At 36.5% G+C, this 15,208-nt stretch overlaps 2 protein-coding genes across 10 annotated transcripts in view; one reads left to right on the forward strand and one right to left on the reverse strand.

Moving 5' to 3' along the window:
* LOC109856045 (alpha-tocopherol transfer protein-like) overlaps positions 1-12,688 on the reverse strand; it is a 24,573-nt gene extending 11,885 nt beyond the window's left edge. For 2 of the 5 annotated variants that reach the window (XM_020430881.1, XM_020430885.1), the window contains exon 1: positions 12,600-12,688. Coding sequence is in view for 1 of the 5 variants with exons in the window: in XM_020430884.1 (XP_020286473.1) it covers positions 12,600-12,627 (28 nt within the window). In the remaining 4 variants the exon portion in view is untranslated. Of the gene's footprint in view, positions 1-941; positions 1,026-3,926; positions 4,013-12,599 lie in introns of those variants that run through there. The other 3 variants (XM_020430884.1, XM_020430882.1, XM_020430883.1) reach the window with 3 other exon arrangements.
* On the forward strand, positions 4,264-14,040 carry LOC109856043 (alpha-tocopherol transfer protein-like). Of its 5 annotated transcripts, none has more exons than XM_020430878.1 (5): positions 4,264-4,352; positions 10,518-10,827; positions 10,958-11,052; positions 12,583-12,897; positions 13,308-14,040. In XM_020430878.1, the coding sequence occupies exons 2-5, from the start codon at positions 10,662-10,664 to the stop codon at positions 13,650-13,652; spliced, it is 921 nt and encodes a 306-aa protein (XP_020286467.1). In that variant the 5' UTR covers positions 4,264-4,352; positions 10,518-10,661; the 3' UTR covers positions 13,653-14,040. The 5 variants fall into 5 exon arrangements, with proteins under 5 accessions (XP_020286467.1, XP_020286464.1, XP_020286462.1 ...); XM_020430875.1 differs by lacking the exon at positions 4,264-4,352 and adding an exon at positions 8,142-8,392; XM_020430873.1 differs by lacking the exon at positions 4,264-4,352 and adding an exon at positions 9,143-9,294.
* Positions 14,041-15,208: the final 1,168 nt, after the last annotated feature.

Consider the following 15,208-nt stretch of genomic DNA (forward strand, 5'->3'; position numbering starts at 1 on the left):
ATATAAGTAATAAAGATAAGTATATAAGTAATAAAGTTTTGAAAATAATTACAATACTGATCAATAACGATTCGATCAATAGTAAAGTAAATCTAAAATTTTTTACGTTTTTTGAAACAAGTTCTTTCTGTTAAACGTTGTGATTATAGCCATTTGGTTTTTGCTTTGACAGAAATCAATGTGCGCTTCCGGTTGAATTCTTTATCAGATTTGCGCAACGAGGTGCTTTTATTTTTATACGCACTTACATCTTTTCTTTTTAGCAAAGTTTATTTAAATGCAGAACATTAATTTTAATTTATCACAGAAGAAAATTAAAACATGCTAACATATGCAAGTTATGCCCGGTTATATTTATTTTTAAAAACTCACGATGAGGCGTGATGTTTCCTAGATGGTTGTTCGAGAAACGCAAAATATTATATCTATGATTTTAACAATCTCAGCAATACATTCCTTTGTGTGTCAATTTGCAAACACACTTAGTGAACACATAAAATGTTGTTTAATTATTTTGAGAATACACAGATAACAGATGAGCAAAAGTTTAACCAAGAAAGATTACAGCAACATAATTGCGAAAAAAATTGATTTCACAAAGCGTCGGCAAAGTGTTATCGAAAAAAAAACATTTAATGAAACTTTTACAGATATTCAAGATATATCTACAAGCATCATCAACTTTGTATCTCGAAGCGTGCGTTTATAAACGCGCGTCAGAGTTGACGAAGAAAAAACGTGTCACAGAAACGTCACGAACGTGCGAAGTGCGGGATCTAAAGAAAAAGAAAATCAAACGATTTATCGCCCGGGCGTATTAAATCGGACGTTGATCCGCGAACGGCGGCGAAATCCATTAGCAACCTCGTTGTCGCGTCGTGTAAAAGGCGAGATCGTTCGATTTGCGACGACACGCGTACATGTAAATGTAACGTACTCACGCGCGTGTGCGTTTACAATCCTGATTCCCAGCGGCGGTGTGTTTTGTGTCTCGTGCAAACACACATCGGCCGAAGCATGTCCGATCAAGCGCGCTTCCGACTCGAGGTAAATTTAAGCGTGAGGCATTATCCTGATTCCCAGTCTCGGCGATTTCCCTTTCTACAGGTGTAGAAAGGTGTTCGATAGCTTTGCGTCGTTCAGTGAGAGTTCATGCGTAGGAATTACATAATCGCGTCTTTAAACGTGTTTATATACGCCGGTCTATACGACTCGTGTCTAGTCTGTACTACTAGACGCGCGCCGGCTTTATTTAGCGTTTGCATCAGAGATCACACGTCCAAAAAAACCGAACGTAACTCTCTCTTTCGAACTGAATTATCTCGTGCACGAAGAATGAATGTTTCTTTTGCGTGAATGGAAATACGAAGTTTTCGTCCAACGACGCGATAAAGGAGAAAGATGAAAGAACGCAAGATTGATTTTGCATCTTGTTTTAAAGAATTAGACTTGTTTGATCGTTACCCCGAAAAGAAAAACGCGTCTTTTTGCAAGTTTGATTGGAATAGAAATGTTTTTTCTTATTGTCACAAAATTTTCAGCGAGACACCACCAGCGTGCAATGAGGTCGCGATTGTCTCTGTATTTCCTTCCGTAAATAGCCGCGTAAACTCATCGCGCGATGATGCACGTAGCTTATCATCAAGATTGCACGCGAGTCTTTCTTCCTGTTTTGTCTCTCTCTTCACTGCAGAAGCTTTCATGGAGAGTTAATGTTCTCATTAAAAACTACCCGTCTCTCTCTCTCTCTCTCTCTCTCTCTTTCTCTCTCTTTCTGAGAATGTTATCTTCACAAGTCGCGGCGTGTAGCTTTCTGTGTCTTTTGCTCTCTCTTTTTGTTATGAAACTGCTATTCATTAAGTTGGACCGTGAGTATACGCCTCCGTCGTTGTTGTCGTGCGACAAGTAAAATTTTGCTACATCTGAAATTTCTCTTTCTCTCATAATCCACTCGTGTAACACAAAGATTCTTGTAACAAAATTTTGTCTTCAAAACGTCTGGGTCGTTTTGTCTTTTTTCATTTCGGAACGAATAGAAAAATAAACACGCGGAGCAAATCGGAATAAGCGATGACAAGAAAGAAAGAATCTAGTTAAATTCACGTATCTGAATGTAAGTGATTCGCTGTTATTTGTTATACTTTGTATTTTTTATTTCAACCTTTTTTTTATTAATAGATACCTTTTATTTATTGATAGATATAAAATATCACTTCCTCTCGGAATTGAGAAACGAACCAGCTCTCTAGCGAAACCAACTCTCGATTGCGAAAGCTGAATTACAAGTCAAATAAACAGTTGTTTTGTTTTTTTATTTATTTCTTTCCTTTTTTTTTATCGAGACTTGCTGACGAGAAGTCAACGTTCCAATCAGCTGTCTTGCTGGCGAGAGATGTAAATTTCAACGAGTTTCTTCCAATTCAAAAAAAAACAAACTTCAAGTTCGACTAGGACCAATCTTGATTCAATCACGAGTGCTCGATCATTCGTGACGCGTCTGTATGCTAGGCTGACAAATCACTTCGGATAGATAACTCAACCGTGTGTAACTTCGCGTTAGAATAAGAATTGATCAAAGTGAAATGCGCGCAAAGAGATAATGGTTCAATTAAAATGAAAATGCAGAAGCGCGTTTCATGATCCGTGACACCGTGATCGAGGCGTATTTCCGATTGTTAATCGGATAATTTTTTTTTTTTTTTTTTTGTTCCGTCTCGGACTCGCGATTTTATTATTGTATCGATTCCCGCCGAGTTATGATTGCCAGATCGATAACACATTATATATAGCTCGCAGTAGAAAGTAGCGCAACCCGAGCTCGAACGATCAAAAGGTACTTCGCGTACTACTACGGTAGTTTGTTTTCCCGCGCAACGCGTCTCAACGAAATCGTGTGTGTCAGTGACATTCACGATTCAATGATCCTGTGAGCGAAATCGTTTTCGCGGTGATTTGATGCCGAGATATTTTGCCGGAAGTAGTACTGTATATACTGTTAAAAATTCCGGTGATATCTTGCCGGCAACGCGCTGTGTGCGCGTGTGATCTCGAGAAGTTTCTTCTGGAAATTTCAGTCTAGTATAAAGTTTTATTATATTGTTATTATGTTATATACGCGCAAATGTTTTTTTTTATTGTACAGTAACCTAACATATTTTAATACATGTGATTGTTTACCGTAAAAAAAAAAAAATACTGCCAACAAACAAATAAGTAAGTAAGTTTTATTATAGTTTTGATATTATTATATTTAAATGTATTTATTTGTGTGATATTGTTATTCTTAATTAATTATTTATCTTGTTAAAATGAAGTAATTACACTTGTTACACTTCCGTATAAAATCTAATGATTACAAAAATCATCGCGACAGTGTAAATATATTATTTATAGCGTTAATAGCCTTGCAAATTGTGACAATCGCGTTTCGCTATATATAATCGTTGTTTAAGTTTTCATTTATCAATAGATACAATGCGCAAAATTCATTTATCAATAGATACGATGCAAAACATGCACACAGATCGCGTGCGTCAAATCTAATTACAGTGAGATTAATGAGACGATCTCGTTTCGCGATTAATAAGTGTTGTCGTCGCGATCAATCATACTTCTACGTTCGGATAGCATTTCCAATTAATTAGTCATTATCATAAAATCTCTAGAAAAGTTATCGGTTTTATGTTTATTATTTACATTAGAGTCTCGCAATAGTTATTCGATGTGCAGTTAGAGAGCGAAGAAGTTCTCATTGATATCTCTTTATAAATCACTCTTATAAGATAATACATTTTTTTTTCTTATTTCTATTTCCGTTTAGTTCGTCTATTGCGTTTACACATTACATCAAAGTAAAGATAAGACGATTTTGCAAGTAAAAACATTACGTAACATCAATATTTTGCGGCAAAATGAGGTTTACTTACGCGCGTTCGCGATCTTATACTGTGTACACAGGCCCGCATCAAGACGATGACGACGACGATGACGACGACGATGATGACGATCGCTGGATGGACATACGCGATGCGCGAATAACTACAACCGGTACTCGCGAGGAGATACTCGCCGAGTTCTCCAGGAAGCGTCTGGACCGGTCGGAGTTCATATGACGACCCTTCCAACGCGCTTTCGGTGGAAAGGCGATTGTACTCACGGCGGTCATGCAACTTTCTCGTTGTCGTAGAATCGTAGGTGCGGAAGAGGTCGGAAAGTAACCAGACTTGCTTGTAGTCGGTTGCACATCGGTCAGTATTTGCAGGATCGCTGTTCGGTAAGGATCGCGCAATCTGGTTCACGATCCCGTCCGCTTCCACGTATATTACAGACGCTCGGCAGACTCCTCTTTTCCAGTGAGTTGTCATCTATTTGCAATTCGCGAGCCAAGATTTGAAATTTCAATCGCGTTTCACAGTCTCGTCTCGTTCTCTCCGTAACGTTATTAACAATTGCGCCCGATTTTATTTGCAATTTAAATTTTTGACCAAAGCTTCGTGAATTTTAATTTTTACAATGTTAATTTTACAATCTTGTTTTTCCGAGAAACAATGTTTTCTTCAATGCGTTTATAAAGAGAATGATATACAGAGAATAATATGATGGTAACGTTTGGTGTCAAATAACTTCTGCATACATTTGCATATAAGTTTTGTACCTATGTATGTAAGAACTTTTATTGTCTAATCTTATGAAGAAAAAACCAAGTGGAAATAACTATGACGGCGCTTTTCGACCTTGGTCTCGGCGCGTTTTTTTATTTGCTGAAATCATTGTGAGAGAATCAGTAAAATGCGTAAAAAAATGAGAAAGAATCGGTCAAAATTTATAAGTGAGCGAAAAGTATTGAGCAAAAAGTACAAAAAGCATCACGTAATATCGTCTATAAATAATCTCCGCAAAAACTACGTCCTTCGTTTGTTACTCGGCAATTACATAACTCTGTTGCAATTTGTCGTAATATAATTAACATAATTTGCAATAAATAATGAGAAGAAAGAATGACCATGAAATTAACGTGACAGACACCGACTTTGACATTATAGAGATCGCAATATGTTTTTGTGTGTACAAATTTATATTTAGAAATGTTAACTGATTGATATTTAAAATTGATTAGAACATTTGTTTATAAGTCAAGTTAATAAAAGCAACTTATTTCATTATATATTTTAATATCTTAATATTAAGGAATTATTTTAATTATAAAAATGATATTAGAGTGAGAATAACGATTGTAAAAAGATTTTAAGTGTAAATAAGATTTAGTATCGGGAAGATTATTTAAAAATTTAAATTAGTTTAATTTCCTCGAAAGTATAAGAGTTATCAAAATATTTAAGTTAATATTTCATAATTTTTTTTTTTTGATATTTAAATTATAACAATGCTAACAAATTATTTTAACATTTAGAATAAATTACGTTACTTTAACAACATGACAAAAATAAACAGACTTCTAAGAAAAGTGTTTTACGTCAAAAACTTTTTGATACTTGAATAACTGACGCAAATAAAGTAAAAAAAAAAGAGAAAAACATCAGATTTAAATAAAAATTATAAATAACATAATAAGATAAAAAAACAAAACTGACCTCTATGAGAGGTCGTACGTTTTAATTTAAATTTTCCGACTTAGACACGCACACACACAAACACTATGTAAATAAGATAATTAATTCAACACTGTTCGAGATCGAAATATAAGCATAAAAACATTTAATGTTGTTTTCACAACTTGTTCAGAGAGAAGATATCAAAAGCGAGTAAAAAAAGCTCAAAAAACTCTCGCGCAAAAAAAATCCCTGTGCGGTAGTCTGACACTTATGAACGTTACGCGCGAGCAGATGTAGTTGCATATTGACAGGCGTCACATCGAAATCACAATCTCGAGAATTTCTCAGGATCGAGAGATTGAGCGAAACAGAATTTCGGTCATTACTTTTGTCAAAGATAAAAAATAATGCAATTTTTTCATTCAGTTGCTCATTTCTTGCCGCAAGAGAAGATCCGGCGTGTCTTCGTAGAAATATAGTTTTTTGCTCGACGAACGTACCGAACCTCATCGGCACGACTTTTTTACAGAGCGATTTATCATGCTTTCAAAGCTTGAAAGATTCCAGCCTTACCCACAAACGTAAAACCCAATTATGATTGTCGATATGCGACGCTCGAAAAAACAATTTATGCATAACAAAATTACAATTACTACTTTTACTCGAGAATATTAAAATCGTTATTTCAAATTGTGTTTTTTCAAAAAAATGTTCCAAAAAAGAAAACAAATAGCAACAACACATTCACGATAATCGTGACTTGTGTCACAGCGACATTAGCGCAGTTTTTCTTGCAATTAAAAAAAAAACTACGTATATATTGGGAAATCGTCGACGCATTAAACACAAAATGCTTCAAAACTTTCTAAACCGAAAACATGTTTGCTTTATCGTTTCTTAGATATAATGTTGTAACATCGGTATTATACACACTTACACACACACACACAGAGTTGCGCGCTCCACTTTCAGTTCGGTACAATGTGCATTCTTTGATGGTTCGTGAACGAGAGTCAGTGATGAATGCACGTAATTTGCTGACGCAATACTGAATAATTCTCGAGGACTGTAAATTCTTGATGACCGTCGATTGAAAAGTAAAATGTGCGCAACCAGACACACGCGGCAACGTGTTACCGTGTTATTAACTGTCAAGCTGAACAGAGAAAGCGTCAACATGTAGCGTGATACTTAGTTAAATTACATCAGCGAATTACATCGTTCCATTATCGAGCGATTCTCGGCACGAAATATCATGATCGATCACGTTTCGTTGCAACAAAATCGACGTGCGATTTTAACAATACCGCGCGCAGAGACACGTAGACATCTTTTGTGCGCAGTTCGTGTGTGTTCCCGAAGCACTGCTCGACACCAAACGTGTTTTGACGAGACATTTCGCGTTTTACAATGTGACTTTTGAGTCACGAATTGAATTTTGATACGATCGGAGATTGTATAAATTCCTATTAAATCCTTTTCATTTCCATCCGCTTATTTTTTGCACGACGCGGCGATAATTGATCCCGATCGATCAATTCTCTATTGATCGACAAAGAATAGACGTCTTTGTTCGATGACGAATTCGGTGCGTCACGGCGCATGAATAAACAATAGGGGCGTTTAAGCAAAATCTGGTCAAATATCGGAGTTTCAGATGTAAATTATTGACAAACAACAAACTCATTGTTCGTTAAGTTTTTTCGAACGCACTCGAGGAAAATGATGACGACGCACGAATTTGCGAAATTTTAATTAACGCACTTACAAAATCTGCACGCTTACGGAGCGTTGCGCGCGAAGAGGATTTTATTATTCTCGTTTTCTAGAATTATATGTCGCGTGAAAGTTTTTCTCCGATTTTTGTAAAATATTCACGTTATATAGATGCGGTTCGAAACCCGTTCCGCGCGCGCAAGCGATCGCATTATACTGTATGTATATATCTACATCAAGCAGTTGTTAGTGAAAGCGCTGGACTGTGCACAGATGCAACAGGGTGACCCTGACATATTTCGCAATAGCACGCCAATACTAGTGCACCTTGCAAGGTGCAATATATATCGGCGGTCAGTAAACGGAAAAAAAAAAAAAACAGATTGCTAGAATAAAGCAAGAAGAATTAGTTACCATATGGTCATCGAGAAAAATTTGCTTTCGTCGACGAAACAAAAATTCAGAAAATCCAACAATTTTTTCTCGCCGATTCTCTTACGTACGCGATGAAAAACGCGCTGCTTTTTGATCGTATCCGCCGTTCTTCCTAAATTTGCGGTCTAAAGTGCCAGACCGCTATGTACAGGCAGTCACGTTCGAGCCGAGCGCAATTCTGCTGAAAACCGCATTATTACACCGTGTGACTTTTCACTGTTGCGGCACAATGAATGACTTCATCGGTTCTGTTGTTCACATCGCTACACACACCCACACACGTGAACGCGTGTGTACCGACGAGTACATTGCAACTTATGATTATAAGCAGAGACGTAACGTTGTGCGTATAATGAGGTTTCTCAAAGGTAACAAGCACGCTGAGTAACTTCTGGGGTTGCGTTAGACACGTCGGTAGCACGGATTAGCCTCGGAAAATGTGTACAGACTTTCAATAAAATCTCGCATACCCGATACTCTTCGCTCAGTTTCTAGAAGGAGTGGATTTATGTTGCGCGATTTTTGTATCGTGCGCGCTTGATGGATTTTGCAAAAGATTCCACTTTGTAAATCTCGGTGATGTAGTTGAAGTGTCGTGAGTGTATATACGCGCGCGCGCGAATACTCGCGCTAAAAACTTCCATTCGTTGCCGTTGTACAGTATTTTGTGAAGTTTTTCAATTATGCAGGTTTGTTTAACGATATATATTTGACCATGGTTTTTCTTTTTGTAACAAATACCAATGTTCGTGACAACATTAAATATCAGAAGACAATATTTTTATATTATTAGACTTTTAAAATTACACAAATATTTTTTTATTAAATTTCATATTTAAAAATTATCGAGTATCCATTTTCTCTCTTTCTGTCTCTCTTCTTTAGACGCACACATAAAATCAAAATTTGTATCAGAACAATTAACAATAGAAAAAACAAAGTGAAATGATCCGTTACATAAATAATGTTGCTCGACAGATAAACAATTACTATGCGTAAACTATGAAAGGAGATTGTAAGAAATGTCAGCTGAAAAAGTCTAGGAATTGAAAAATGTTTTTTTTTTTTTTTTTTTTTTTTTTTTGTTAATTACATACATTTGCGACGCTCGCATCTGGCTTCGAAGTTAACGCACCAATAACTTTGTGAACTGTCTGTTGGCTCCTTACCCTCACACGAAAGTTTTCAACCGACAGGTGAGGGATAAGATCGGCGGGTAGGGAGAAAATTTGTCTTGCGAGTCGCATGTCAAGTCTGGCCTCTCACAACGAGGTGTACCGTGTAACCAGTTGCATCATCGCCACGATTGGCACGGCGAGCAAACAGTATTCTGTTGAATCTCGTAAAAATCTACGTCACTCATTTAAACATTTTGTAGAAAATAATCTTTCCTGTTGACGTGAATGTAAAGAATTGATGTGTGCTTTAAATTAAACAGAGAAAGAGACAAAAAAAAAGTATCACACTTTACAGAGTTGCTGATTCAACTTTGCAAAAAAAAAACGTTATGTAAATTACTTTACAATATTATGTATATGAGTAGACAGAAATACACAATATGACGGAAGCAAGAAAAAAAAGAGTAATCATGGTATGAAACACTCGCTCAACACTTCAATTTTTTGCAACTAATATATCGATCAGACAGAAGATGAAACTAGTGTGTTATATAGTTTTCAATCGCGTCATTACACAAATTGCGTTTCGCGGAATATGCGCGAAGCGCGTTTTCAAACCATGTAAGACCTGATCTGAAACAATGTGTTTCTTCGGCAAGTGCGTTCATTAAGATTTAAAGTACGTATTAATCTCGTTACGCGTTTCTCGTGAAAAAAATTACTAGTACCGAGACACGCAGGAAGAGGAATTGATGCAACAAACAAAATAGCAACCGGACGTTGGTTTTGAACGGCAAAAAAGGCGTGTTTTATGAAGGTGCTGGTTATTGCGCAACGAAATCATGAAGATAATACACAATTATTATATTGCGTTTCGCTCAAAAAAAACAGCTAGGTTTTTTTACGGTAACACACTATGACGCATCTGCACATCACGATCGCAATTGACATCGCGATACAGGAACGTTAAAAAAAAAACATTACAATTTATTTAATCTATTTTACTTGTAATTTTTGTTTTTTTTTTGCAAACGCCGCGAGTATGTTAATTCAAAAGATTAATTTTTTCAGAAAAAAAAAAATTGATGAGTACCTCGCATATGTATGAGACATCTTTGCGAGTAAATTTGCAACGCGTATTATTATGCAAATGTATTCAAGATATACATGTTTTGCAATGGTTGATAATTAGCAAATTCACGTTTGCACTTTGTATTATTCTCAAAGATCGATTCTAAACCTCTCGAACTTTGCGTTCTTGCAAATAAACAATTTCGATTTGCACATCGCATTCTTAACAAAAAAAAAAAAAACGTTTTTTTCTCCATGATCATGAATGTTTCAAGAAGACGTTTAAAAAACCAAATCTTTCGCTTCGCCACGTGCGGCGCCTAAACACGCGCTGTCACAACGTACACATACGCAGACACACGTATACGCACATGAATATCCGACTTCTTAGCGAACATGTAACGTGTGTATGAAGACCGGTAGAAGGAGGTTATCTAGTAAAACTGGAGGCAGACCGCCGACCGATGGTTGTGCGAGTGCCGACGCGATTCGCGACTGAATGACAAGCGCGCGATTTCGCTTTCAGACATATACGTACGAACGAGCGACGATCCGTGGAACCGTGTAGATTTTAAATGAGGAGAGTGTGGTATATTTCCGATCTTACCTTTGTATAATGCCGCAGGAAAACGAGAAGACCGGCAAGGCCGAGTCGTGGACAAAGGAGCGCGAGAACGACGCAAAAAACAATCACGAGGATCGAGAAATCCTCGGTAGAAAGAAAACCGATGTCGTGCTAGAAGAGGATCTGAGAATTCTCAAAGACGATATGCCGGAAGAGTTCACAAACGATCAGAAGCTCCTGGACGACGAGCAGATTCGTCTGGATTTGAGCGAACCGTCGCCGGATGTGATGGAGTACGCCAGGAGGGAACTCGGTGAGACCGAGGAGGTCAAGTGTCAAATGCTGCAGGAGCTACGCGACATGATCTACGGTAAATTGAACTGTCCTCAGTCTGAGATATCGATTAAGTGATCGTTGAGAGACTGATCAGATAAGGAATGTCAGATTTTATCTTGTCGTTTGAGATTTTAGTTACTTTTTCTTTTTCTTTTTTGTGACAGAGAGAGGCGAATGTCTGCCGCACAGAATGGACGACGAATTTCTTATCAGATTTTTACGCGCCAGGAACTTCAACGTCAAGTGGACACATAGGCTGGTGAGTTTTGACGTTTTATTAACGAGATGAATCGCAATAAGAGAACGAAGCAAATAAGTCCCGATTAAGCGCAAGCCGATCGAAAACACAGTAATTTAACTCCGTAATTCTCGTAAAACATAAAGTAGAATGTAGAATTGAGCGAAGTAAAAACAGAATTTGCATTAAGATGTATTGCGCTTTATTTTAAACAAATAAGAATAAAACAAATAAGAAGATAATAATCTTGAAAACGAGACGTCTCGTTGTTAAGTGTATAGAAGATTTGCCGAATGAGAGTCACTGTAACGATTACTTATCTGAGATTTTGCTCGGTGTTTCTCTGTAAATTTTCAATGTCATTGGGAAACAAACTTATCTTGTTTTGATTAATACAATTGGATTTAGTTGCCGTAGTTGCGTCATTTTTTTTTTTTGTAAATAGAAGAAGAAAGATAATTTCTATGTTCGATTATCTTTCACTTTTAACCTTTTTATACGCAATCTCGCAGAGAGATATAGTATCAAACGCATAACTCTCAATTTCCAAAATAAAATATTTAATTTGCAACTTATTCGAATACGTCAAATCGTCTTTAAGATTTGAACTTTTACCAATCACTAATCGAAATAATAATTATATATAGGTAGAAAAGAATGTTGTACACAATTACACGCGAGGTAAACTTGTTCGTTCATTGCACAATTATGTCAAGGTGAATTAATCTACGATTTGAAATGTTATAATACGCACCGCGTTAAAGTATATTTAATTAATTTACTGCAATATAGAGTATGTAAGATTAATATATTTTAATATTTTATTTGTTTAAATGCAAGTATGTATCAAAAACTAAAAAAAAAAAAAGAACAATACACCTTTAAACAAATGTTTTTCAACAGATTAATCTTTTTATGCAAATTTAATTTGAGTCATTAAATACTGAAACTTTTTGAACAAATATATATACAGCAATTTATTTATATATATTCATTTTTATTTTTTTGTCAATTTTTTTTTATACTTAATGACTCAAGTCATGACTAAGTTATTTTACTTATTTAATATATGGTAAATATTTTTTTCCGCTAACTCACTCGTTCAATACAAACAACAAATAAAATAATATCGAAGATGAATTTTAAAGACGATCTGAAGGTCTCGTGTGTCTCTTCTAATATTAAGGATATACGAAAATAATCTAATGTACGGTTACACAAATTAATGGAGCAAACGATTGAGAAAACTCAACCTTCAATTCGGTCGTTCACTCCATAACAATCTTGAACCCGTGAAGTGATTCTCCGTGAGATCGGCCTCGCAGTATTATCGCGTTTGCGTTTTATTTTATAATTATAAATGTAAATATGTTTACAATTTTACAAATATATATATAGTTTAGAAATATATTTATATATAATTTATTAAATTATATATATATATATATATATATATATACATATAATTCGGGATTACATATAATGGGATTTCTGCTACGCTCTCGAGCGACAGAGCACAAACTGATTTGTTTTTAAGAAATTTTTTGATAGATAGCGAATTACTACACCTTCAAAGAGGAACATCCGGAGCTGCATCAGCAATTAGGCCTGTCGCAAATGAGAGCCATCGGCGAGGACGACGTGATCACAGTGCCACCTTACAGAACCGCATGCGGCAGACGAATGCTGATCTACCGTATAGGCAATTGGGATCCGCGCAAATATCCAGTCGAAGAACTTTTCAAGGCCACGATCTGCGTTCTCGAGGTGGGCATTCTCGAGCCCAGAGCCCAGATTCTGGGCGGCATTGTTATTTTTGATCTCAAGGACATCACCATGGCGCACGCGTGGCAAGTAACGCCTCAGGTACACAGTCGTCGAATTTTTACGCGAGAGAGATTATATTTTAAATTAGATTTTACTTTATCAGAATCGATCGAATAGACATTATGAGAAAAAAAAATTTTGTTACAACTTATAAGTCTTTTAGTGCCCATATATCTTCAAAAAATAGAAGTACTAGAAAAAAAGGTGAAAAAATATAGAATTGTTTATACTTGCGTTTATGTCATTTTTAGTCGAACTATTTTGACTAGAGTAAACTAAATATTTAATAAAAAAAATATTTTTTATATATTACACTATCGCACACATACACCACCGTATGGATGCGTGTTATATTATATTATTACAATTTAATTTGCGCATATTAAATTGAAATATATTTGAATGTGAAACTGATATTAAATCGTAAAACGCATTTTGCTTTTCTTCAGGTGGCGAGCTTGGTGTTGTCTCTGATGGTGACGTCGTTTCCCATGAAGACGCACTCGTTACACATTCTCCATCAGTCGTGGATATTCGACGCGATGTTCGCGGTTTTCAAGCCGCTCATTGACACCAACATGCGCAACAAGATATTCTTCCACGGCAACAATTACGACAGTTTCCACGAGCACATCGCGCCCGAGTACTTGCCGAAAATGTACGGCGGCGTGAGAAACGAGGTGCCCTACGACAAGTGGATCACGTCTCTGATCAAGGATCCAAAGGTGGTCGAACAGATGGACAAGATGGGATATATCCTAACTGACGAGATTCTCGACAACTTCAAGGAGTGAAAAAAAATCACATTATCGTTCCGACAATTCGGGGGCTATTCGAAAATGCGCGTAAATTTTCCCTTTCTGCGACACGTCGCTGCGATCATTACTTAGCGATTATTATTTAGCGATTGTTATTTAGCGATCATCAGCCTGCATTGTCCTTGCTGTCATTATAGCGTCCGCCTATTTTCTACTTCGTTCTGCTATCTTATCGAACATACAGCATTATCCCAATGAGCTTTGCACATTTATCGATCAATTGTTAGAAGTCGATAGTGAACACTTGATTACAAACGTATTCCACGTATTGTTTGAAATTTTTATGCTATTTATATTGCGTTATATGTGTATCTTTTGATAATTAAGAAGCTAAAAACTAAATAAAAGTTTTTTTGCGTAATAATTCAAACGGATCGATCTCTATCACCCCCCGTATTAAGTTGTGCAGGCCGCGAGCATTTCATGCCGTATCCGGCGCCAAAACACAGCATAATGCACGCCGATAAGGATCGCCCCGTTGTGTTTCTCTCCACACGCGCGCTCCCACCTGATGAACCCGCTCGGCTATTCTGGCCCCGTGCCCGAGTATAGAGTCCATCGAGACTTGATTTCCTTCTCGCAATTTATCAAACGCCGCGATCAAAACGCCGCGACTATCGGGAAACAATTCGTCTTGTATTGACACGCGCCCGAGTTTATGTTTGATAGACATTGCGCCGTGCTCTATCGATCGGATACAATTTATTTTTTTGTTCGTCGTAATCGGAGTAAGAAAAAGTCACGATCATGACTCAGAGCCAATCGAATTACTCACGTTTTCTCATGAAGATAAAAACGCAACGAACAAGCTGATCTGCTCCGGCGGCAAACAAAACAAACTGTCGCGTAAAAAGAAAAAAAAGAAAAGAAATCGGACAAGCGGAAGGAAGAGACGGTATTGACCATCGGGGTGTACTCCGGAAATCTCGTGGTGTATTTATATATTTATAGTGTATTTATATAGTCGATACGAGAAGAAGTGATCCCGACGTAAAAAAAAAGATGAAAATGGAAATCGAAATTTTATATAGACACGAGGTTTACGAAAAAAATTAATTTGTAATATTAAATATTACGATTTTCCAATTTTATTTTATTTTATTTTAATTGTAATTGTACGAACACATCTGTTAAACTTTTTACAAAGAAAATGTGTCGTTTATTTTTACTTGAGTTATTTTTCACTCAAAACTCATATGAGCTTCGTACACGACAGAAAATATTTTTATTTCACGTTTTTCGATATATTTTTCTCCTAGAGATTATCTTTTCCGTCTTTTTATTACGACTTTCGATACATCCTTGATATTGGGAATTCACCGAACTGTCGGTCGTTGAGAATACATCACATCGCTTTCCCAAATCAATATCTCGAGAATTAATAGTCGGAACAGCTCCAACAAATAACCGCTTGTTCGCTAAATTTCAAGCGGAGTTGCGATAATACATCAAGAAGAGGATTAATGAACTAACGAAGCGTGGAGATTGTAAGAAGATTTAATGAGATAATCTTGCAAAATATGTAAGCAAGG

This window comes from Pseudomyrmex gracilis, unplaced genomic scaffold (assembly GCF_002006095.1).
Source record: "Pseudomyrmex gracilis isolate BER0280 unplaced genomic scaffold, ASM200609v1 scaffold_106, whole genome shotgun sequence".
Lineage (NCBI taxonomy): Eukaryota > Metazoa > Arthropoda > Insecta > Hymenoptera > Formicidae > Pseudomyrmex > Pseudomyrmex gracilis.

Bases quoted from the DNA above. Each gene is read 5' to 3' on its own strand.
- LOC109856043 (XM_020430873.1), top strand. From the start codon at position 9,262: ATGACGGAAGCAAGAAAAAAAAGAGTAATCATG. The intron at 11,053-12,582 runs GTGAGTTTTGAC...ATTTTTTGATAG, and splicing joins TCAAGTGGACACATAGGCTG to ATAGCGAATTACTACACCTT. The intron at 12,898-13,307 runs GTACACAGTCGT...GCTTTTCTTCAG, and splicing joins CGTGGCAAGTAACGCCTCAG to GTGGCGAGCTTGGTGTTGTC.